The sequence below is a fragment of the Rhea pennata genome, chromosome Z (genome assembly GCF_028389875.1).
Source record: "Rhea pennata isolate bPtePen1 chromosome Z, bPtePen1.pri, whole genome shotgun sequence".
Classification (NCBI taxonomy): domain Eukaryota; kingdom Metazoa; phylum Chordata; class Aves; order Rheiformes; family Rheidae; genus Rhea; species Rhea pennata.
The window spans coordinates 695,912-720,805 of NC_084702.1; the positions used below are offsets into that span (position 1 = coordinate 695,912).

General features: G+C 39.1%; 1 protein-coding gene across 6 annotated transcripts in view; it reads right to left on the reverse strand.

The window, feature by feature from the left end:
• The window catches only part of GNE (glucosamine (UDP-N-acetyl)-2-epimerase/N-acetylmannosamine kinase), a 32,917-nt gene that overhangs the window by 3,300 nt on the left and 4,723 nt on the right, over positions 1-24,894 (reverse strand). Inside the window, exons 1-9 of one of the 6 annotated variants that reach the window (XM_062599663.1) lie at positions 21,810-21,918; positions 15,651-15,859; positions 12,460-12,911; positions 11,005-11,157; positions 10,316-10,528; positions 9,548-9,635; positions 8,152-8,362; positions 4,507-4,636; positions 332-553 (exon numbers count right to left, since the gene is read on the reverse strand). In XM_062599663.1, coding sequence (XP_062455647.1) covers positions 332-553; positions 4,507-4,636; positions 8,152-8,362; positions 9,548-9,635; positions 10,316-10,528; positions 11,005-11,157; positions 12,460-12,911; positions 15,651-15,814 — 1,633 coding nt within the window. In that variant the 5' untranslated portion in view covers positions 15,815-15,859; positions 21,810-21,918. The other 5 variants (XM_062599664.1, XM_062599662.1, XM_062599665.1 and 2 more) reach the window with 5 other exon arrangements.

Below are 24,894 nucleotides of genomic sequence, written 5' to 3' on the forward strand. Positions count from 1 at the left end.
TTTCAGTAGCCGGAAGAAAATTAAATTAAGCTATAAAGGTGAACAACAAGATGATTCCAGCCAAAGTTCCTCAGGTTTTGCTTACTTAAAATGGTTCATCTGCACAGCTATATCACTAGAACCTCTTTTTTTTTTTTTTTAATAAATGCAGCTTATGCCAAATGTTCCATTTGCCTAGGTTAAAAAAAAGTACTGCAAATAGTACAAATAAAAACAGTGGCAAAGGATTTTTGCTTAAAGAAATGTATCAGGCACAATGATATTATTTATGCTTTTAAGAGATGGTGCTAGTATATGGACTTTAGGTTTCATTTTACTGTAATCTACCCACCTGTACCAGTGATCAGTGTTACAAAATTTTCTACTCCTTTTCCATGACCAAATTTCCTCTCTGCCAAAGCAGCACAGTTTCCATCATTGTCCACCCAGACTGGCAGGTGCAGAGCATCAGATATTGGGGTTCTGAGATCCACACAGCTCCACTCTTGAATGAGCTTGGTGGAGTGAAGCACAACTCCTTCTCGGGGATTTACTCGTCCACCTGTGGAAATACCTAAGTCCCATAAACACAGGAGAGAGAAAACAAAACTGAGTGCAATCCTTGAAGTAAAGCTCTATTTTTCCCTTTGCAATAGTAAGTATTTTTATTTCCAATACTAGATTTCAAACTGCTGAAGTAAAAATCTCTAAGTATTACTTGTATTGCAGTTTCTGATGTGAAGAAAATTAACAATTTTACTATTCTGGTGAAGATGCATTCAACGTTTTAAGATGAACTAGATGGAAAACAGCATTACTGAATCAAAGAGTTCATCTTCTGACTTAAGGCAATATTGCAGCAAATCACTCAATCTTCATATTTTTTCCTAGTCTTGTATAAAAGACATGTAATAACAAACTGTACTGAATAGAATTGCTTAAACCCTACAGTAGTCGAAATGTCTTGAAATTTGCTATATCTTTACAGATTTAGAATGACTGAAAATAATCACTGGACTTAGAGTGGCAAGCTCTATTAGAAATAAAGTATTTCCCTTATGAAAGTACCAAACTATGTTCAGAGAGTTGTCTGCTGATTGAAAATACAGTTAGTACTGTTTTACTTGTTGGTAGGGATTCCAAGGTTGATGGGCTTTAGAGAGTACCTCTGAAAAGTAGGCCATCCTACTACGCAGGTATTTAGCTCTAGAAAACTTAAGTTTGAACACTGTAACCATTATTCTTATACAGAGATCATGTAATTGTGGAGCTTATCTAAAGATGTCAGAAGACCCTGTGAAAGAAAGTCCATTGCTTAGTTAAAACAGAAAGCTGCTACAAAAGCCACATGACCTGCAGCTGAATTGAGCTCTGAAGCTGTGACAGCCATGAAAATCTCACTTTATGAAAACAAATTAACTGTAAATCTGTCAGCAAGTACATACTGTAAATGTTATTCCAGAAACATACTGAAGATCTGTGAAGGTCTTCCTAGGATTTAAAAAATACAAACGTATATTGCAACAAAACCTTATTTAATAGTTGCCAGCTCAGCAGTTGGTTACAAAAACATGCCTACTCTTTCTATCTCTGATCTATTCTGCTCAAATCTTTGTAATCGAACAGACTGAACCAGGCTGTAGTCTTGTGGGCTGTGCTTCTCGGAAACTTCTACTAGGAAGACATCATGATCAAGATATTAGTTTCCTGTAAAGCAGAATAGCAACTTAGGAAAAAAGCCTTGCAATATGGTAAAATGAATAGTCCTTTCCCAGTGGACTCATGCTGTAGTTGACGTAAATGAGTATAGGAATACTACAAAGTATTTACCATCAGCTGCAAACGGAAAACTTAAATGCTGCTTCGGGAAACTCTGCACTTCCATCACGGAAGTGATTCCTAGTGTAACTGGGATACTGCTAACACTCTAGTTCTTTATTACAGAATATAGCATGGGTAATGTATTTTTGGTAAATTTACTGCCCAGTAGATAGCTCTCACAAGTACCTCCAAGTAACATGTATAGATTTGTGTTTCCTCTGCTCTTTCCCCTCATTTATTACCAATGGATATTGCTTTCATCCCTACTTGTGATAGCTGGAGGTCGTCTGTGTTACTCATAGAGGCTCCAGGATTAAGTCCAGCCCTCCTGTTCAGTTAAGCAAAAATTCTTTCAAAGTTACAGGAACACTCCAGCTGATGATTACTAGCTTTATAGAAATAAGCAGAACCTAATATATTAAGGAATCCTCTGAGAATTACATGTCTTTCTCTAAAGAGAAACTTCAGTTCCAGCTAATATTCTCATCCAAACTATGAGAGCAGTCTGAATGAGGCAAGAAGAAGCTAACAGAAAGAAGATAACCAGGTAAGAAATTTCACATTTTGTAACACAACTTTTTTCTTTCATTCATCATTACATTCATCACAAATGTAACTGGCAGAATGACAGACTCTCCATATGAGAAAAAAAAGATCTGTAAACCAGTTTCTGTAGCATCAGTACACTTGGCTTGCTATGAACTGTTGTCAGATGTCTGGAATACTGACTGCAGTAGGATTTACTGTCTTCTTTATATTCTGGAACTATGAGGCTGTCAAAATTTAGCATTTGGAGAGAATAAAATTCACTGGGTAGTTCAGTAACATGTATTACATATGCTTGAGGTATCTTTAATCTTTCATCAATATGCTGCAACCTCCCAGAGAAATTGGATGGATTTTTTTTTCCCCAGAAATGATAGAAAAGGGAATTTTCTCTAAATGGAAGAATTTCTTACAGTTTTAGAAATAAGCTACTCCTCAGGAAAACTGTATGGTGCTCCTTTATGGAGCCTCTGTACTCCAAATACCACATGACAATGAAAAGGACAGTGCCCTGCACGTACCAATATAATCCAACTTTGTCTGCTGTCAAATCTTCTGTACCGCTGAGCTGCAGCACTCCAAACAAGCCACTCCACAGAATCTTTAGAGCACTGTATGTTGTAGACTTTTGCATTAGATTATTACCAAGAAACTGGGATTAATAGGACCTGCCCTCTTCTCTGTGAGCTTTCTGTGTTCCTCTACATTTACTAAAGGAAAAGTTGTCAAATCAGTAACTTATATATTCTATTGTAGCTTTATCTGGACAGCTGAAATTAGTGGAGGACCACAGCTGAGCTGATCTTCTCTTCCAGTGCTAAGGTTGTTAATTGCAGGTATTCCTGATGCAAGTGAGACTGTTCTCACAGAGGTCTCTTGTTTTTCTTGCAGTTGTTTATTCTTTTTTATTTTTAAAGTTTCTATTTTTAAGTTGTTCAGAAAGTCCAAAGTGCCTTTCAGAGCAGGAACAGGAAGACAGTTAAATGCTCCTCCATTAGCATATATATAAAAATATTAAAAAAGCAAGTGGGTATAAGAAATGCTGTTCCTGAGCTGTTTCATTCCTAAAGAGAGACAATCTTATCAAAGGGCAAGGCTTATTTTTGAAACCTTCCAGAATCAGCACTGAAAAAACTGCAATTTCTATACATAAAAGCATTAAAAAAGTTTACTACTATGGAGCTAATGAAGCTGGACAAGAGAAGCTTTGGTTCACTTACAGTGAAAGTAGTCTGAAAGATCTGACTTGAAGGTCTGATATATTTCTCCTCATGTTTTGGTTAGTTAACAATTTTTGAAAAACAGATACTTTTAGAAGCTCAAATTAAGTTTTTTCCTTATGATTCAAATAAGTTTTAGTTGCAGCAAAATAGTTTTTTGTTTTTTTCAGGTAATTTCTCAGCCAAAATAGAATGATGATTTTACACCCTTGTTAATATCCAGGACACCACCATCAATAACTAGTATCTCAGATGAAAGCTCAAAGTCATCATGAAACTGAAGAGGTGGAGACTGGTTACAATCTAAACATTCTCTTTGAAGTGGACCTGCGCTGTAAGTAAAAAGGAAACGAACAAAAACATTGCCGTCATCTCTGTTAGTTCCAAATCTCATCTAACATTTTGGCTGTTTTATTCTGTCCTGTTCTGCTGCATGGCTGATCCTGGCGACAGAAAAAGGCTGACTGGCACTAGAGAAAACAGCACTCGGTTGCAAGAGTCTCAAGAGAAGTTCCAATATGCACTAAGCATCTAGCCACACATTTTTGACACTGCAGGGCTTGAAAAGCCACTACTATATCCTTTAGAAGAACTGTTTATACATCATTCAAAATCATAACGCTAAAGTCAGAGACCATGTAATTCAGCAGACATAGCATTTCTTTTGGTAGTGAGGGAACCTGTACTATAAATTCAGTGGTGGTGTAGCTCAGGACTTGGGAACTATTACACATTAGCAGACTGCTTTCATAGCTCATACAGGATGGGGCAACTTCAGATATTATCATCAACTTACCACCTTCACAGACATTGAAAAATGTTACTGTTGGAAGTATAATTTAAGAGCATCATAATATACTTGATCAGTTTTGGAAAAGTGTTTTAAATTAACCTGTAGGGATTTTATTTAGTGAAATTCTCAGAAAAGACATTAACTTACCCACTCCCAAAATTCTGCAGTTCAGGTTTACTGCCTCCGATGCAGCCTCTACACACATCTTCAGAATTAATTCCAGTCTGTCTTCATATGTCTTAGGGTTGAGCTGAGTATACTTCTTAACTATTTCACCCTAGAAAGTAAGAACAACAAAACTTGCATCATATAAATAAACTTTATGATAAAAGTTCTTTTCAGTTTCAACTACAGGTCAGCTTAAAAATGGAGAGCCACAACTTTTCTCTTTAGAAACAAAAACAGACGCACACCTTACGACCTGGTCATACAAGCTGTTCTGTGAAAGAAGACTTCTGACAGCCTGCGGGACAAGTTTGCAAGATTAGGCCCTCTGTAATCAATCTCCCCTGTCTGAAATATGGTATGTATTTAAGAAAAGAAAACATGGGCAGTACAAGGAAGTATTACAGGAACTGTTGTTAGGAGTAAGCCATGACATAGTTAAACTCAACACTATCAAGTGTTAAAAGAAGTAAGAGTATAACAACTGCTAACAAAGGCAAAACAAACCAACAGAGCTTTGAAAAAGAAATGTTTCTGATTTGAATGCATAGAATTTTGCATGGTGCCATTAAAAAAAAAAGAAAACAGCAGGAGGAGAGTCAGCCAAGAAATGCTTAGGAGTTTATACTGGTATCTTTTTAGAAATAATCTTCCCTCTAAGCAGTTACAGTTGTGAGTCACTTGAAATATTTCTGCAGTACTGTCTACTGCGATGTCTGCTGTGTGTGGGCGGGAGGCCCCAAGAGGAAGAGAGTATTTTTATAGCCTGGGAGTCATGCAGCCATATGAAAGGATTCATTGTGCATGGTTGAATCTGTGGGTGCCAAGGAACTAGTATTAATGTGATGTTAATCTTGCAGGATAGGCCAGGAAATTTGAGAAGCTAGTGTTTTGCATAGCAATGTTCTCTCTCTGCTATAGAGAGGACTCCGCACCATATGTAAATGAAGAGCAACGTATTAATACAACCATGGGCAACGGAGCAACAAAGACTGTCTAAGTGCAGTAAGGCCAAAATAACTTAGAAATTCCAAGACCTTAATGTTTGAGCACTGGATCCCATCATTTCAGCATTACATCAACAGCTGAGTTAGTTTTTTCTTGTTTTAGGCGCCTCTTTACTTCTTAGTTTGAAGTGGGAGGGGAACCAGAGGAAATTATATTATGGAAAACACGGTTGCAGCAATCAATTTATTTGAAGAGACAACAACTTTTAAATGGATTGTTTCCAGAGCTCTTGAAAGCTCAGTCATTTTCTTCATGAGAAGAAAACTGTACCTTCAACTCCGCCACATGTTGTTAGATGTTTACAGCTGTTGTGTAGACTTTATTACGGCATTTCCATCATTTTTCTTTTGCTCTATTAACATTTTAACTTTCATAAATGTCACCCCAAAGTTATACCCTTCAAAACAGAAAAGATTTTTTTTTCAACACAGTTTTGTTTCTACCAGTGCCACAGTCTTACTTTCAAAAAGTCATACTTAGAAGTTCTCTTCAAGGCCTTATCTACCAGACATCTCCTTTTAAGGGAATGAAAAATTGTGGGCCACAGTTGGTCCATTTACACATCAGGTTGCTTGAGGCAACATGCTTTTTCCTTCTAGGTGTCTATGTCCCACTGCTGCAGGTATTTGGAGGCACACAGTGCAGGAGTAAATATCCAACACTGTTGAGAATTAAAGCCAAAAACCTCTGGACAGCAATTACGATCAAACGCTGATAGTGTTTACTTTTTTCCAAAACAAGAGGACAGATGTTTAAATGCATTTAAATTCTTCAGTCCTAAGTGTCCTTCTATTAATCAAACTAGATAAAAATTACTTCAAATACATTTATACCATTACCAAATAATTTTTTTATCCCATTTTTACCAAGAGCTTGAGGCTTCCAAGTTTAAACAGAAATTACTTTATTTGGTGGTCTAGATAATCAGCAGATTGTATGGGTTTATTTACTTATTTCATTACAGGATGCCTTTACAGCTGATTTAGCAGCAGGTTGACATTTATGCCTCTCTGGTTGCCTCATGTGCTATTTTTTATGACGTCAGTGTTCGATATTTTTTGCTGAGCTTAAATTTTTATCTTTCTAAGTTAGCTGGCAAGTGTTTAAGATATTTAATACTTTGCCTAAAAACTGCAGAGCTACACAAGCCATGCATAGCTACCAGTTGTATGGCATAGGCTAAACAAAGCTTCCTACTGTGCCATTATCAGGAAAATGTGTTGAGGAGCTCTTGAACATGGAATTCGCTAAATCACAAAATACCCCTAAGCATCTCTCCCTACAGCCTCTAAAGCATCTCAAGCTTATTTCAGAAGGCTTGCAAAAAGATCTTTGTCTTTTTTCACAGAAGAAGCACAAGCACTTTGGATTCAAAACTCATACAGTACCTAGGGATTCTAGCATACATACAAAATGCCACTTATACTGAAGATAGTATCAAGCATCTCTTTTCACACATCAAAGGGAAAATAATCACAGTCACACAATCAGTCAAAACCCGAGAAGGAATTTCAGCAGATCATCATATGATTCTAATCCACTCTCTTTTACCAATGAAAGATCAATAAATTGCAATTACAGCATTTTTCAGAGATCTTTTTTTCACCTGTTCCTAATCGTTTAGTGATGAAGACACTACCCTCTTCCAGATTATTTATTTCAGCTTTCTACTGCATTGACAGCTAAACTTGATGCTAAAAAAAACTTTGGGAGTTTCCCTTCCAGCTGTTTTAACCCTTTACTACTTATTCATGCATAAGTAAAACAGCCTCTTGGTAAAGGCTTCTACATATTTGAGGACTTTTTTTCAGTCAGTCCCCTCTTTGGACTAACTAATTCCAATTTCTTCAACCTTTCCCTGTGTTCCAGGTCTGTAGTAATTGTAGCTCTTCTCCAGATTATCTCTAATTGGTCTACACCTCTATGGTGAGATGTTTTTGCACTAACAAAGGTGAGATGTTCTTGCACTGAACACTAAAGCTGGTTGAAGCCTAGTGCTGTCTTACTAATTATGCTTCTATGCAGGAAGATCTCAGAAAATATTGACAATTCTTTTACTAGCCTTTCTGCTGTTGGTAAAAGAGTTGCAAAGACTCTGCATTCTGATCCCACCCACCTGAAACTCACCACCCTCTTCAGCAAACTGCTTTTCATGGTCTTGACTGTTGTTCAGACGGATTCTGTGTGTTCATTATGTGGCTCTGTAAGGCAACTGGAAAGGAAGGAGACTGCTCCTGGAACCTTTGCTTTCTTGTATGAGCTATAAAAACTTGCAGAGTGAACTAAGGCATCTTTATTTTAGGGACTAAATATCTTAAAGTTGTCCTGCTTTTCTGGGGCCATGCGGCTTCCCAAAGAGAAGCAGACATGCACTGGCAGATGGGCTTTGCTACTTAAACAGCAGACTTGGAAAAGCAAAGCAGTAGGCAAATTGTAGCACAAATTGATGAGAGGGGCCATCAAATGGCAGAAAATCTACTATACCCCTTAATAGCAAAAACTGGTAGGATTGCTCCTTAATGCAGGTCTTGTTTATCATCAGCCCATGACCATGTAGGAAAAGAACCACAATGCGCAACAGAGTCTACAGAATGTATAAAAGCATGACAGAGTATTTACCTTCATACTGACAATTGCAACTCGGAGATTTGTTCCACCTAGATCCACTGCCAGGGCACTCTGTGTCTCTAGAATATGATCAATATCTTGAGAGATATTATCTTTGACAGGAGGAAAACAGAATTTCTTTTGCAGTGGCTCCTCAAGGTCAATAGATTTGAGGAACTTCAGAATCCTTGGAACAGCATTACCATCTCCATATATTTTTGAGCTATAATATGAAAAAAAGAGATCAAGCGTAATGAGTGTAACACTGCAATCTGAATTTTTGTATGACAGAAAGCTGTAACTCTGTATCATTACAAAGTTATGGCATGTGTCCTATGATAACACTTCAGCTCTGACTACCTGACCCAGGCATGGGATACGGTAGATACTTAATTAACATGCAGTAGTTTGAAAATTGTACTCAACAGATGGAGCTAATGCCAAACTTGCACTATTTAGGAATATGAAACATGGAATGCGAAAAACTGGAATATTAAAGACACCAAAAAATTAAATGAAAAGTTATGGATTTCATGAACAAACTCGCATAATAAAGTTCTAAAAATTACTGGAATTAAGAACTATGAACTTCTGATGCTACATATCCAGAAAAGATCTACTTATCACACACAAAACAACTAGGTGATTTTAAAGGGTAAAATTCCTGTCAGGCTGCAACAGTCAGAAGTCTAGTTTCAGAACATCACTATATATGGCATCAGACATTTAATAAAGCACAATTCAATTTCATTACTTTATTGAGATTTTAAACAAATACAGCCTTGATTCTTGCCCTTAAACATGTGCAATCTAATGGATTTTATTCATGAACAATTGTTCATTCATGAACAAACTTAGTTGTTTAAAAATAACGATGCTACAAACACTACTGTGTGAGGACCAATGAAGGCATCTTGCAGTAACCTGGTAACTCTTCTGGAAGCTTGCCATAATCAGGTCTCGCTAGAGAACATGCTGGAAGTCAAGCCAGCTATAAAGTAGTGTGCCCATCAAGCGAGTCAAAGGTGGGCAGATGGGATGTTGTCTCCTGAACTACTGCTATGGAACAAGCTGGATAGATCATGCTAGTTGAAGCTAAGAGCTGTATTTTGACCTCTTGACTTTTTGTTGGATGTTAAAATATTAGTTATACCAAACTATTTACACCAAATAGTTATACCAAAACATTGCTAGTAATTACTAGTAATGTTTTGTTCTGTAGGTACTAATCTGCACTCAGGACACTGCACTACGATTCTGAATGAACAATGTAAAATGAAAAACAATCTGTAGCTTCAGATTAGTGTAGTGAAAATATCCTGGTCAGTTATGATGAACCACCTCAAAACTGAGTGCCTTTTTCTCCATTGCTTTAACATACCATGTAAAGCAAAACAAATGCACTTACCATGGATATTGTTTACCAAACTGAAGCTGTAGAGCATGCAGAATCTTATCCTGTGTGTCAGCATCACGAACATGAAGAACATTTTCACCTAAATGACAAAAAATGAACGTAATAGAACAAGCCAGCTATTTAAATATTAGATGATAGGAACTGTTTTATAAATGGATAAATCATTAATTTTGTGTCCTCTGAGCAAGAGTGGCTCCAGCCAGATGGACATTACTCTCGATCTTTTCTATGCCTACTCAAGTTCCCATTGAAATGATGGTGATTCCTGTGATACAGTGTCATGCACTAGAGGGTAAAATATTAGCCTTCAATGCAATTCTCATAAATAAAAAGAGCACAGATTAAAAATACATATTCCAGCACTTCAGAAAGTATCTATATTGTGACATTTCACAGCCATACATATTCAACATAAATAGCTGTTTACCTCCTATTTTTATCTGTGTTGAAGTAAAGTTGTATACATGTCAAGTGTCATAGTAACTATACAGGAAGAATATTAGTTGTCTATTCTGACAAATGGAAGCCGCTACAAATGGAAATATATTTTATTTGAGCTGATCTATAGCTAAAAACTATGTATAAAACAAAATAGCATCACTGATGTGATGACAGTAATAGCCAGTGATGCTTTGAAGTAAGTCAAAAATAAAATGGTATTGATACTGCAAGATGATGTCTGGCAAGCATCTGTTTGACTTTATCCTTTGGAACGAAAGAAACTCAGAACTCCAAGGAAATTAAAGTAGTTATGCAAACCTGTTTCTCTTCCTGTCTGACGTGTCCCCAAGTTGATGACAGGTGTACCAAATGCTCCCACTTCTCTGACACCACAGCTGCTGTTACCAATCATACAACCAGCGTGCGCCACTAGCTGAATGAACTGGTCAAATGGAACATGTTTTACTGCCCGAAAATTGGGATGGTGTTCAATGCCCTTCTTCCTCATCACCCGAACCATCTCTTTGCTTCCTACAGAAAAACACAAGGTATGAACAAATGATTCAAGGTTTTTTGTTAAACCGAAAGCCTCAACATGTGAAGGTACTGACAGCAGTTGAACGAACTGCCAGCTTCAAGGTATTTTCGTTCTATTTCTTATCCCTACTGCACAAGTTTTAGAGCTGAGCAAATAAGCCTAAGTTTGATCCCAGAATCCACTGGAGAAGTCTATGTAACAAAGTTTTAGTTAATGTAGGAGCACTAATGTCACTTCCAGGTGTTACATGGCTTCCTTTCATCTTATTCCCAAGACTGAAAAGATGAGATGTCCTGCAATGTGACCATACAGCAGCAATGGATGCACACCTGATACTGAGATCATCCAGCTGATTCCGTCTAGCTGGACAGTCTGGCTTGAAAGCGCTCCATAAGAACCAATGTATTCTTTAAAGCCTGTTTGTTGGCCATCATGCTGCCAAGAAGGCATCAGTATTGATTTTACTTACCTGCATCCACATTGGGGAATAGAACAAGCGTTCTCTTGTTGAAGGAGATGAGTGCGTCTAGCGTCAGCTCAAACATCTTTATGGAATGTTTAATATCTGTGGTTACAGGATGCTGCAGAGCAACTATATAATCTCTGGGTTTAACATCTTCACCTGTTCAAGTAGAGCCCGAGAACACTTTCATTACTGGCAGAGAATGGAAAGAGGAATGGAGGACCTACTTTTCAAGTTACTGATGTGAATGCTCAATCTGTCTAAGCACTGAATAATATATTTTAGCATGTGAATTGCAGTGCTACAGTAAAACTTAAGGGAATAACAGAAACATCTATTTTATTTTTTGCCTCTCTAAGCATGACTCCTAACTACTATTGTCAAAAATCAACATGCAGTTAACTCACAGGCCTTTCCATAAAACTTTGCAAGAGTACACCAGAGTGGAGAGACTTTTCTCACATGAGGGCAAATCTGGAATAATGTGAAAGCCCTTGAAGTTACTCTCAATTTAAAGCAATGGCTGTAAGACCAAGATCTACCTGCAATGCTATTCCCAACAGCAAATGGATAGGTATCGCTCACACTGTGGTATTTAATTCTCACCATGCCTCATTACTCAGGATTCCTATCAGTTCTCCAATACTCAAGCTAAAACTCTGTTCCCATTGCTTAAAAAAAAATAAAATAAAAAAGGGAGGAAACACAGTCTTATCTGTTTCAGCACATTTGTTGAAAAGTTTATTTGTGAAGTATTGACCTACTGATCCAACAAGACTCCAGCTTCTATCTGCACAGGCTAACATAACTTAGGAGATTTCTTTGTCCAAAATGAACAGCAAACACAAATCCCCATTATTTGGGGGAATTATTTGTAAGCAAATGGATGTGAAACGCTGGAAGTCTTTGAGGCATGTTGCACTACTGCAATACATTCCTCAAAAGAATGTTCAGAATATAAGTTCCCATTAGTGTTTTAAAATTAGCCCTGAAGAACTCTGATTGTTTGCATACATCCTTTAGATCAACATAACTGTTCATATAGGAAAAAGCCAATTTTAAAAATTGGTCTTATCAAAGAAATTACTAATTTAAGCAGTTTTTTTTTCCCTTGACGAAAAGAACAGATAAGTTTGCTGGGATAGGTTTGTATATACCTATACATGGTACAGCTGTACACAGTAGAACAAAAGTTGAAATGTTTTTAAAGAAACTTCATAAATACAGCAATACAACCAGCAAAGAAACTACTTTTTTTAGGAAGAAGTGGGTTCATAATCACCTTCAATTAAGTAAACTTCAACTTACTGACAAGAAGCCTGTCTTTTTTTCTTATCCTGTACTTTTCTCAGACAGGTCAACAGATCCTCAAGGTTTGAGGGACTACAGGTTGATAACCTAGTTACTAAATTGGTCTAAGTTTGAAAGAAATATGAAACACACAATGAAGTAACTACTCACCTAGCCACATGCGTATAATACTCATGTAGTCCTTATTTTTGGCAGACAGAAGCTTGTCATATGAGGGGCATCCCGCTAAAAGGATGCGATCATGGTCTTCACACATGGCTATCAAATGCTGCTCTGCACTCCTCGTGCAGCATACATGGTAATGGGCCAGTTTGGTAATTGCATGTCTGATAGAATCGTCTATGGTCCCACTGACTTCCCCACCTTCAATGTGAAGAATTCGGATATTCATCAGGGCTGCAGAGGTGGCCAGTGCCAAAGCATCAAATCTGTCACCGTGTACTATCATTATGTCAGGTTTCAAGCGATTCAGAACATCTGGTAACTTCACCAATGCAAGGCCCACTGACTCCACCATGGCTGCCTCATCTTCACCTCTCACAATAGTGTGCAATCTTGTATGAATGTCAAAGTCATCTTGTTCAATCATGCGATAGGTGTTACTGAAGAAAAAGATTTAGAGTAAAATACAGCTTGCTTTTACAGCAACATAGCTTGACACACTAACTGTATACAACATTTGAATAGCTGACTAGGGTTTGAACAATGGCCAACAGCATGTACTTAACAAAGCAGAGTAACATGAGCAGCATATAGTGGTATTTTCCTAATGCAAGTGGGATACGCAGACTTTGTACATAAAAATATTCCTGAAGGGATTTATCAGCCACTTCTAAATTTGTTAAATATTCACCATTTACAATTACCTATGACAAAGAATTCAATAGCTTAATTGCATGTTGTGTGAAGAACCATCTTCTGCTTCGATTCTGTCATGTTCCAGTGTCATTTGATGTCTCCCATCCATGAATTAGAAGAGACAGTGAGCTGTTATTTCCTATTTGTTTTCTATAAGCCTGTGAAGATTCTACAGACCTCTTTTTATTTCTACACTCTAGGCTGAACAGCCATGATGTATTTAGTAGCTTCTTGTTCAAATGCAATTCCACAGCTCTGACCATCATTGTTGTCTCTTTCTGTACCTTTTCTGGTTTCAGTATCTAGGAGCACAGAGCTAAAGGAGAGTGTCAGACAAACAAGAACCATGCCTAGAATTCAAGATGTGGATATACCATATTTTGGAGATGGAGATGCCATCAGTGGTGGATGGCTACAGTGACCTAATGATGTTTTTCATTTTTCCTTTCTTCATAATTCTTGGTCTTTTGAGTCACCTTTGGACTGTTGCTTATCATTACCTTGAGGTTTTCAAAGTTCTGTCAATTAGATGTCCACAATACAGTTCCTGAACACTTAACAGTGAATCAGCACGCTTCACTGCATAAAGAAAGTTTAGATTGTTTCTTCTCCTCATTTGCACAGAACATTTTCCATTTATTTGCCCTGAACTTTACTTGCTATTCAATCAGTTAGTTCTTCTGTTGAGACCTTCTGTAACTCCTCCTAACTAGCCTTCATTTCTACAACCTTGAACAGCTCAGCATAAGCATCAAACCCTGTTGCCTTACTGTTCTCTCCCTTTCCCAGCACATTCACAAACACACTGAGTGTTGCAGGTGCCAAGAAGGATTCCCACAATCCCACTGGTAACCCTCCTCTATTGAGAAAAATAGTTGTTAAAAGATTTTGACAGAACATACTCATCCATATGAAGACCTTCACTCCTATACCGTGTCCATTAACTTTTTCTAGAAACCTTTAAAAAGGAATATGCTTGCTGAATGTGCTCCGGAAACCCACAGAAATCACACTCATTCATCCATGAGTTTCTAGAGTCTTTTAAAAAATAGACATGGCATGATTTCCTTTCAGGAAAGTTATGTGACTCATCACCAGTATAGCAGCTTTGGTGGACACATGGATAAATACATTTGTCCAGCAGATGTGTCACATACATGTACATAAATACAACATTTTTTCTCCAGTTCTCCTAAAAGGGATAACTGGGCTAAGGCAGTTCCCCAGATGACTCCTGGATCATTTTTTAAGAACAGAAATAGAACTCTTCCATGGGTAATCCAGATGCATATCTAATTCCTTTATAACTTCCTCCTCTGAAAATTTGAGATGGATGCTTTAGGTTCCAGCAAAGAACCTAGGCTTCACTGAACACAGATTCAAAAAATTTAGTGATGGTTTTATCGCCTCTGAGTGTTACTTGTATACTAGCTCTACAACACAAATCATCTAGTTCATTCCTCTACTGCCTCTACAAATCTTTTGATAGTTTTCCTGCTTCTGGTATGTTTGAAGAAGGATTTGCTTGATTCGCTTTTTGTGATTATGCCTTTTTCAAGTAGTTCATCGGCTTGTGTTATTGTGGTTAGTCTGTTAGAATTTATACTCCTAATTTTCTTGTTTGAACACAACTTTGAAGGACATACTCTTATATCTAACAATCTCCTTACCTTACTATTAAGTCATGTCAGTTTTTTTTCATCTTCCTTTTTTGACAGGTAATACATATTTATTCATAGGCTGCAAAAAGGTGTCTTTAAATCCCACTGCCTTCAGTCAGGATGTGCATGCTGTTCCTTTATCTTCTGTCTTTTCCCCAGCAAATATGAAAATATTCAGGATATGAGAGATTCAAGTTACAATCCTTCCTTTGCAACAGGGAGTTGGACCAAAACAGTCCAACACTGCAGGCAATTGCTCTGATTATTTATTTATAGGGTATTCTGAAGAGGACCCTAATATCTCCTGCTGAACCATATCTAACATGCCTGTTAGTTATTTGTATTGTCAAGAAGAGCAAAGCCCCTCATCTCATCCTGAATGTCAGAACTGACAGTATTGTCCTTGGATATGGAATTTCTCCAGTAACTGTTTGTGCAAAGCAGAAGAGCTTCAACTCAGAATAACTGTAGGTATGTATGAAGATTCAAAAATGTAATCCATCTTCATTTGATTCTCATCAGATTCTTAGGGAAATCTGAATGAATTGAGTCTCTCACTTCACATAATCTTGGGTGTTCTCAAAGATCTCAGTTACAACATTCACATAAAGCTTTATGAAATTTGGTAATATTCCAAGACTGGTTTGAAAGAGTAACACAAAATCTCACAAGGAGCTCCAAAATGATATTAAAAAAATTCTGAAAAATGTGTAAAATTTAGTTATGTACATTTATGATGACAAGAATTCTTTTATGTACATTCCTGATGTTTTCATTAACATACCAGAAACAGAATGGCAGAGATACAAAAATCCATCTTACCCATAATCATCAATCAGATGGGAACCAAGCACTACAACATCAAGCTCAAAGAACTGTGGTTCTGCCTTAATACCAAACATAATGGGAGCTAATTTTGAATAATCAGCCCTATTGCAAGTAGCAACACAAACGCGAAGTTTGTGGTTGTTTCCATTTTTCTCCATGACTTCCTTTTGTTTCTGTTTTGAAATATTCTTGAAATAGAGTTCCTGAAAAATAGAAAGAAAGCATTACTAATAATCTTCACAACAATTAAATGGCACACTTAATGGACAGCATATACAACTGCAGCACAGACTCGTACTACCTTGTCCATTGATAACTGGTACCCCATCATAACTACTATTAAAAGATTTTAGAAGAAAAGGATAGATTTTTAAGCTAAGCTTTTAATTTTGCTCCATTTCTAAAAACAAAATTTAAATATTCTATAGAAATTTCTTTCTATAGAAAGATTTAAAATTATGAATTTCAACAGTACTTAAACAGTAAACAGTGCTCAGACAGAAACTCTAGATAAGTAGAAAATTATTGCTGCCTTAGTAAGTGGAAAAGAAAATACAAAAAAGACCTCACTCCTATTCCAAAATCATTAAACAGAACAAATTCTTAAGAGATATATCCATTGACATTTCTGTAAATATGAAATAAAGCAGTTTTTGAAATCGCATCTCTATTTCTTTAAAAACGGTCTACAAACAGTATGCAAGTGAGAGGCAGCATGAAAGTGAACTTTAAACTATCACTTCGATTCTGATCTCCCCCCTTATCTGCAGCTGACTAGACAAAACTGCACTTAACGTGATTTTAACACTCACACTACTATGAAATCATTCTTACCTATACCTAACGAGGTCCCAATACAAAGGTATCAAGTTTGTCAAGATCCTGACAAATCAGGCTGGAGTTCAGGTAGTACCCTTACATTTCTGCCTCATTTCAGGAATCACGTTTATGCCTGTTTAACTGTTTGCTCACCGGGGGACCTAGAATACTAGTACAAAGTGCTGTGGGAAGCACCTCCTTAATCCAGAAGGCCTGTGGAAGGAGGTCCTGGATATTATCTTCTAGGATACTAATTTCTCTAGGTAATTTATTTGCAACTTGACAAAACTTTCAATTTCAATTGGATGTCCCAGACAAATATTGCAAAGATCTATTTGCTTCTCACCATAACCGTGAACTTCAGTTTGTCCTATGTCACTGAAGGAGGGCACAGTGAATGTCTAATATCTGCACACATTAAAACTTTTAAAAATTGTTTCCTTCCAAATTATAAATGGCAGTATCAGATAGGCATATTCTTCAAGAACTAACAGGCTATTGAGCTTCATGACTTACTGAGAGATGTTATTCAAGTATCTCCTTCTACAATGAAAAAAAAGTGTAGCAGATTTCTCCTGCTTCTTAGCAAACAAAACTCTTGCTTACTGAGACACTTCAATCCTAGCAGCTCACAAACACTTGTATTATCCAACAAAATCACACTAGTACAATATTGAGACAGCCGTCAGTTTCTTGCTACTGGCAAGCCTACTTCTAGCAAAATGGGATCTTCATTTGCAATCACTATCTTTTATCACAAGGGAACTAGAAGACTTCTCCAGGTTTTGCATCAGTTTGTGCATCTGCTAAACACTGGTGAGGTAAAATACATAGAGGAGTTATATATTGATTTCTAATCGCTTCTATACTCTTTTGCAGACCAAAGCACATCAAGACATTAAATAATACATTAAGTTACAGTAGGACAACAACTTTTGGAGACAAGTAGATAATAAGGACGATAATAATAATCATGCAATTTGCAGTCTTAAAAAAAGCACTCTGACAATTAACAAATACAATAACAAGATGTTTAAGGAACAACTTAGTCCAAAAAAAAAAAAAAAAAAAAAAAGTGTATAGCAACAACTCCCCCCAAGTAACTCAAATTTCCACCCCCGCCGCCCATATGAGAACAGTCAGGTTGCCACCAGAGGTAACAAAATGCTATTTGAAGCTTTTTATGGTTTTCCTTTTGCAAATAACTGGATTTTAAGCAAGTATCATCCTTTGGGTTTAAAATCTAACACTAAGTCAGAATTTCATTCCAGTTTTAAGGCAAGAAAACAGACCTTGACATTTTTCAGAGAACCCCACTGAGACATCTCCCTCTTCCCCCCCATCTGAAATACAACATCACTGCCCTCTCCATTGGTTTGGTAACTCAGGAAGCTCTTCCCGAGCAGCTGCTATGCAGCACGCCAACAGCGTGTTCCTGTGCCTTTCCAGAAAGGCAGCTTCCCTCTGTATGCATCATTCTGTGAATGATTTATTAAGCGTTACCGACCAAGCTTTTGATCTCCGTTAGCCATCTCCCCCATCGCTGGAATCTCTGCGTCTCTGCTTCTGCACGCGGTTGGTGCAACAAGCAAAGCTGGACACACGAATGGCAGCCAATACGCCAGGATCCACACAGAACTGAATTCGTAAAGCACATTTTCTGTTGTATTGTATTTCTGAAGTGCTACCATGCTGGCACTTCACAGGCTGATGACTGGTGTGTAGTAAAAGCATCTGAAACCCAAGGCTTTGAGATGCTTTTAATGTCACAAGGGGAGTGTTCCCACTCCCAACTAGAAGCCAGAAAGAATCATAATCTAACTCATAATCTGGCATTATGCTGAGAGGCAGCATGGTTAAGCTCCACTTTTAGATTCCCAAGAAATAATTCTATCCTAAGAATTAGATTTCACCCGCTAAATTTCAAGGGCACAAAAGCAAACTATTCCTACATTTAAAAAGCTGAGGATTTTGAGAACTACATATTGAAAGTGCCTTACATTTAAGCATGAAGTAAGCAGCAAAAGTGAAAAAAGAACCAAGCAGCCTTCACAATACAAGCTGTCTTCTACCACTGTCAGTGGTAAAAGGATATAAACTCCTGCTTGTAGAAGCTACATAGTTTGCTTGGCAGTAGATTCAGCTTCCTTTTAATTTTATTAAAGGTAACAAAAACCCCTATGCCTGGATAATAACAACAACAAAAAAGATTTAAAATCACTCTCCTTCTTATAAAAAAGTTTGTTCGATATTTTAAATATAAGATTTCTAAGTAAAAAAAAAAAAAAAAAAAAAAAGTTAAAATGTGATTTAAATTGATTTTCAGTATCTCAAGTCCTGAATGTGAAACATGAGGACTATGGCTGTACAGGCTATACTATTTGTCAAGAATCAATCTCATTCTCACAATTAAAAAAGTTAAAATCCTGACTTTAGCCTAGTTTTGAGGAGAGGAATAACGAGTTAACCTTTCTTTATAACTGAGCACCCAAAAAAGAATTTCCTTCACCTGATATAAGGACAGGTGGCTCGTTTGGTTTGCTATTACCATCATTTTTCATCTTACATATTTGCTATGTTAAAAAACAAATTCATCTGTTACCTACAACAGCCAGAAATCCTACCATTTTCTTCCTTTCAGCAACTGCAGTAAAGGATATGAAATACAAACTATTAATATAATAAAAGCCCTCTGATCTATGCTATACCTACTTCTTCATTTAAATAAAAGAGCTGTGAATCATGTTTAACTCTTGAATCACTAAACCGTATTTTAATTCCTCACCTGAAATGGGAGGTTAAATTAGCAAGAGGCTTAATTCCCACTCTTCTCTACTACTGTAAAATGCTGATATATAGTAGTCTTATGTGTATACCATTCCATTATAATGTCAACTGTCCAATCTCACGTTCCTTTACACCCTGTTTAATTTTGTTTTTTTTTTTTCTTTTTTTTACACTTTCACAATTTTCTCAGCAATGGATGTTTGTTGTGGGGAAAAGAGAGATATCTTCAGCGGTGTTTTAGCTAACAGATGGCTCAAGTTTTATTGTTTTGGAGAAGACACAAAGTTAGATGAGAGTCTGGTGTAGTATGCAATGCACTACAGAAATAATGCAAAGAAAAAGCTTTTCAGCTTTCTTAGAATTTAAGAGTAATTCTGACATCAAAATAGTTCTCCCTTAGTTGTTTTTCTGTTACTTCAACGGTATTTTTCTATGTATTCTTCAAAGTCCATTTCACAAATAGCAAGTAAAAAGAAAGTTCGCATTTTTCAGTAAAGCTTCGAAAGAAAGGCTATTGTGATACCGTGCTCTTCCAACAACCTACATCTAGTTAGTATTTACAGGGACAAACACTTACATGCAAACTTACAAAACTCAGCAGCTTTTCAAAGACTTCCCTATTGTTAATATATATTAGTTTGTATTTTATCACACAAAACAAACAAGTGTTTTCGCATAATCTTCACTATGGTATTTCAGTGCCACAACGAATCTATCCCAAGTTTGTAAGAAACATTTTTAGTCTTCTTTTGCACCTGGTTAGGGTTTTGCAAAACACAGAGTGTTTACTTCATTTCACTTTTACTTTACTTCAAAAACATATGGTAATTAATTATGGTTTTACACTTTTATTTCCTCATTTTACCTAACACGCTTAAAATATTTTAAAGGTATATTAGAATTTCAGTGCCTCAGGCTGAAGCTGTAAAAAAGAATTCTTCCAGGATCTGAGATGCACTGCAATCTGGGTCAGAGAACATGTTACTATATACTTATAGTGCTGAGCCAAACCTTAAAATACATTAGCTAGAAGCAAATAGATCCAAATCCCTCTTTTTCAAGCCAGCTTTGTTTTGGAGATGCTTCTGAGCAGGGAAACCCTGTCAATGTATACATAAAACCAGTTCATAGTCAAAATAACGTTCAAGGTGTGAAGGCAGCTTCTGACATCTGTGTCAGAAGCTGCATGAATGTGACTATAATTAGAAGCAATCCTCATACAAGACTCCTCTACTTGTTCAATGCTACATACATATTCTATACGATAGAGACTGAGAAGCCAAGGTAAAATGGCACAGAATAATGAAATGACGGGGTGAGCATACCCCAAGTCTCCTTATTCCAAGTCACCTGTCTCAGCCAGAACCATCATTTCCCCTCTGACAAAGCTGTTATCTTTTCATTTTTGCAAAACAAGATTTTGACAAAAAGAATGGTTTTCTGTACTCTTCAATCCTCAAGGAGGGCCTAAGATTTTAGAAACATCTAATTCAAATCCAGAAAATATAATCTCCCTAAAACAGTAAGTTTGCCAAAAAATCTTACCGCTCACAGTACTCACTCATCAGGTGGAAACTGAATGGACTGATCACCCATCTTCATAGCAACACAGACCACACTTAATTACAGCCGCTACTGACGGCTTTAGAACAATACTGGGGGCAGATGTGGAGAAAAAGCAAAATCTGACTAGAATCAACAGCAATTCATCCTATTTAAAGTGGGTTTCAACTTCAGCTGATGTTAGGTTTCAGGAAGCACCAGAACAGAATTATATTTACTACTTGTGTTAAAAACCTGCAGCACATTAATGGCAAAAAGCTGTAACTAAGGAGCGACACACAGGCCGTGCTGCAGACACGGCATTCGTACTACTAAGAAAACTCGATTTTTAATGAAAATCCTGAAGGTTTGCCCCAGCAAAACGCCCGGTAAAAAGACACTACCAGCGCGCTGCACGCCCGCTCCCCGACACACGAGCCCACACGCGCACACGCGTGCCCCCTGCAGGCCCCGTCCTCAGCACGAGCGCGCGTGTGCACCCCCCGCTCCCGCAGACACGCGCGCGCACTCCCCGCACACGCACCGCCCCACGCCCCGGCACGCACACGCGCGCGCGCGCCCAGCACCCGCCGCCCCCGCACGCACGCGCGCGCATCCCCGGCACGCCCTCTCCTCACCGCCCCCGCGCGCGCGCGCGCGCACGTGCGCACGCCCGCCGCCCCCCCCCCCCCGCACGCGGCGCGCGCACACCCGCGCAGCACCGCCCCCCCCCCCCCCGCCACGGCCCGGCGGCCGCACCGCGCACGCGCAGAGCCCGCCCCGCCCCGCCCCGCCGCAGGTACGGCTCCCTTCCCCGCGGCAGCGCCACGCTCGCGCGCGCCGCCGCGCATGCGCCGAAGCTGCTCCCCTCCCCCTGACGACTGCAGCTCCGGGGGCGTGGCCCCCCCCTTTCCGGACCGTTATACAGCGCGGCAATAGCTTCCCCCCGCTGCCGTCCGCCGCCCCCCGCTCTCCCGCCGCCGCCCCGTCGCTTCCCGTCCGCACCCGGTCGCTGTCGACGGCGCTGCGCCGCCGCCGCCGCGCTCGCCCTCAACCTCAGTCCGCGCCGCGCCGGGACCCCGGTGGCGGCGCTTGGAGCTGCACGACGATGGCGCGCCGAGGCCCCGCCCACTCCTCCGCGCCGAGGCCCCGCCCCCCGCGCCTAGGCCCCGCCCCCCGCGCCTAGGCCCCGCCCCCCGCGCCTAGGCCCCGCCCCCCGCCGCCCGGAGCGCAGCGCCGAGCTCCTCCTCGCTCCTCCGCCCGCCGTCCGGAGCGTCCCGCAGCCCCTCGTTCCTCACTCTGCGCTTCTCGAGAAGGTTAGCCTTAAATCCGCCCCTGGGGCCGGGTTCCTGTCCTTAGCCGCCCTTTCCTAGCAGTGGTGAGCGTTTCTTTGGAACGGCTCGGAAGAACAAGTGCGTAACTGGGAGTTCTGGAAATGTTTAAAAATAAAAATGGACTGCAGGACTTGACCTCAGGAACATTTCAATTTCTGAGTCAACTGTTTCCCCTGAAAGACAGGAAGAACGTCTTTTAGTGACACTCACAAAGTCCTCAGCCAGCTGCGGCCCCAGGAGCCACCGCGAAGCCTCAGTGTCTTGGCAATATTACAGCACACACACTCCTAAAATCACCGAGGACTTTAACACGAAATGCTGACCGCAATTAGTAACAGGAAGTGGAAGACACCTTGGCTTCAATTTCTGACACATTTAAGTTGTTTTCATTGTGACCGGATTTTTTGGACATCTTGCACATTGCTTAAAAGCCTCTGGGCATTTTGGAAATGTCAGTATAAATTAGTGTGGATTGCCTTCTGTAAATGCTTTTGGGTTATGTTAAGTTCATCAGTGTCAGCTGGCTTCACTGACACAAAATAAGGAGCAAGGGCCTGAATCAAATTCAAGCATGAATGTATGTATGTCTATATATGAATATAAATATAGATATCTATATCTGTATGTATATGCGTCCATTTATCTATAAATTCTGAGATATGCAGCTACTTACACAGCTTGAAGTAGCCACACTGAGAGTTAATTATTCTTACTACTGCATCAGTACATCTCTTTGATGTGTTTTCTGCATGAATGCTGTGATGGTGTCTCAGTGTCTTGCAGCACAAGCTGCATGGGAAGAAAACTTTCTTCCATATGGTTATTTCTCCTCCACTGACCTCACAACATTGTACATACAGTGAAACTTCTCCTGTGACTGAGTTCTGCCTCCAGCCTCTCCAGAAAGATGAGCCAGGAGGCTCATCAACCTGCTTGTCCCCGTTAACTTTACTCTTTGCTCCCCCAAATCTGTAGTGACACTACAGACCCCTGCCCTTGTCAAGCCCTGAGGCTGTAATGGGGCATCTCTTAAAGCTGTGCAGAGCTGTGGTAATTGTGGTAGACCTGGAGGAAGTAAAAGGACATTCGTGCACAAAGTGTTGGAAATGCAGGCCTTGCTTCTTTCTACAGAGATCAAGCCGCTTAGGATTTTAACAGAAAGACCAAGATCGTCTGTTTCATTTTGCAGCTGGCCTAAAGATCATCCCCTCTTGGCAGCCATCCTGAATGAGATGACAGGTGCTAGACTGTGGTCTGGACTTGAGCCATGGGACCTGTCGGTGCATAACTGTTCAGGAGAGGGATAGTTTATGATTAATTTTTTGGCAAAGAGCTAGTACCAGTGTGCTCTTCTGCAGTAGGGTTAAGCACATTGTTACCTGTTTCCTTCCTTCTGAAAGCAGGGAGTACACCTCTTCCAACCAGCATCTACAGCAGGTGGAGTTTCAATTATGACTTAGGTAAAATACGTGCAAATTAAGAGTCACATCAAGAGTTACATCAAGTTCTAAGGAAGTGAAAATCTAGTCTAAGATTTTCAAAAGTGACCAGAAGTGGTTGTCCAAGTCCATTTTACACTGTCCAGCCGAAAGCATGTGAAAGCAACTTGAATCTCAAAAGTAAGGGGCATAGCACGTCCAGAAGAGCAGATCCTTCTGACATAGCTGAAGCAATCACTTTTGCAGATTGTGGCCACAATGCTCAGCTGCCGTTGAGTAACACATACTACAGGATATAAGGAGAATATCAGCACAAGTACACACTTGTAAGGAAAGAGTAACAACTGATCACATTCCTGCATTTTTCTGTTTTGTTCTCCCCAGTTAAAACTGCCAGGTGAGCATTTAATAGTAACTATATATAACCATACCAGCAGATTAGTAAGGCCAGTATGATGCTTTGAACTTGCAGCGTATGCACAATGCTTCAGAAAAAGAGAAGAGACAAAAGATAAGACAAAGTCATTTATGCTGTGCAAAAAGATCTCTGGGGTTATATTCCTTCTTCATCTCAGCATAGATCTCTCACATCTTTGCTCAGTGTCTTATGCTAGCACAAGAAAAGTACCTGGATGAAGGTAAGAAAATTAGGCATAGAACTCTGGGCCAAGAGACAGGAAATCCAAAACCATCTGAAAATTTATTCCCTGTCTCAGGGAGTTAAAACTAGATGTATCAAAAACCCAGGTACCAAGAGGAGCTCTGGTTCTTCTCAAAGTAACTACAGATTAGCTCCTTTAGAGCTGCCAGTATTTTGCAATACATTAACAGCTTATCTCTTTCTGTCTAGTAAGATGAGATATGCTGCCACTTTGTATCTTATGATATAATTCGTATTTACATGTATCATTTCAAATCTGAGCAAGCTCTAGTAACTAGCTAGGATTCCAGGATCTGCTACATAGACAGTATCACAGACAACCTCTATTACTGGGGACTCCTTGATTGGAGGTGTAGAGGTAACTTCCATCTAAAACCCATACAAGGCTATGAAAAGAGTGTTGGTAATCTCGGTGTGATTTTTATCGCCCCTTTCATTATCTAAAGACTTAAGCATTTATCTTTATTTCAGCTATAAGACATGAGAAACTTTTTTCCACTCTCTCTCTAAAAATAAAATAGTGGAAGTGACTTGCTTTTTACTGCCATCATGTGATTTGCTCTGCTTGTGTGATCTGTTCCATCCTTCAATAAGGGCCTGTTTTCTTTACTTAGATACAAGCTCTTAAGGGTATGGTATTGATACCGCTTTTCCTA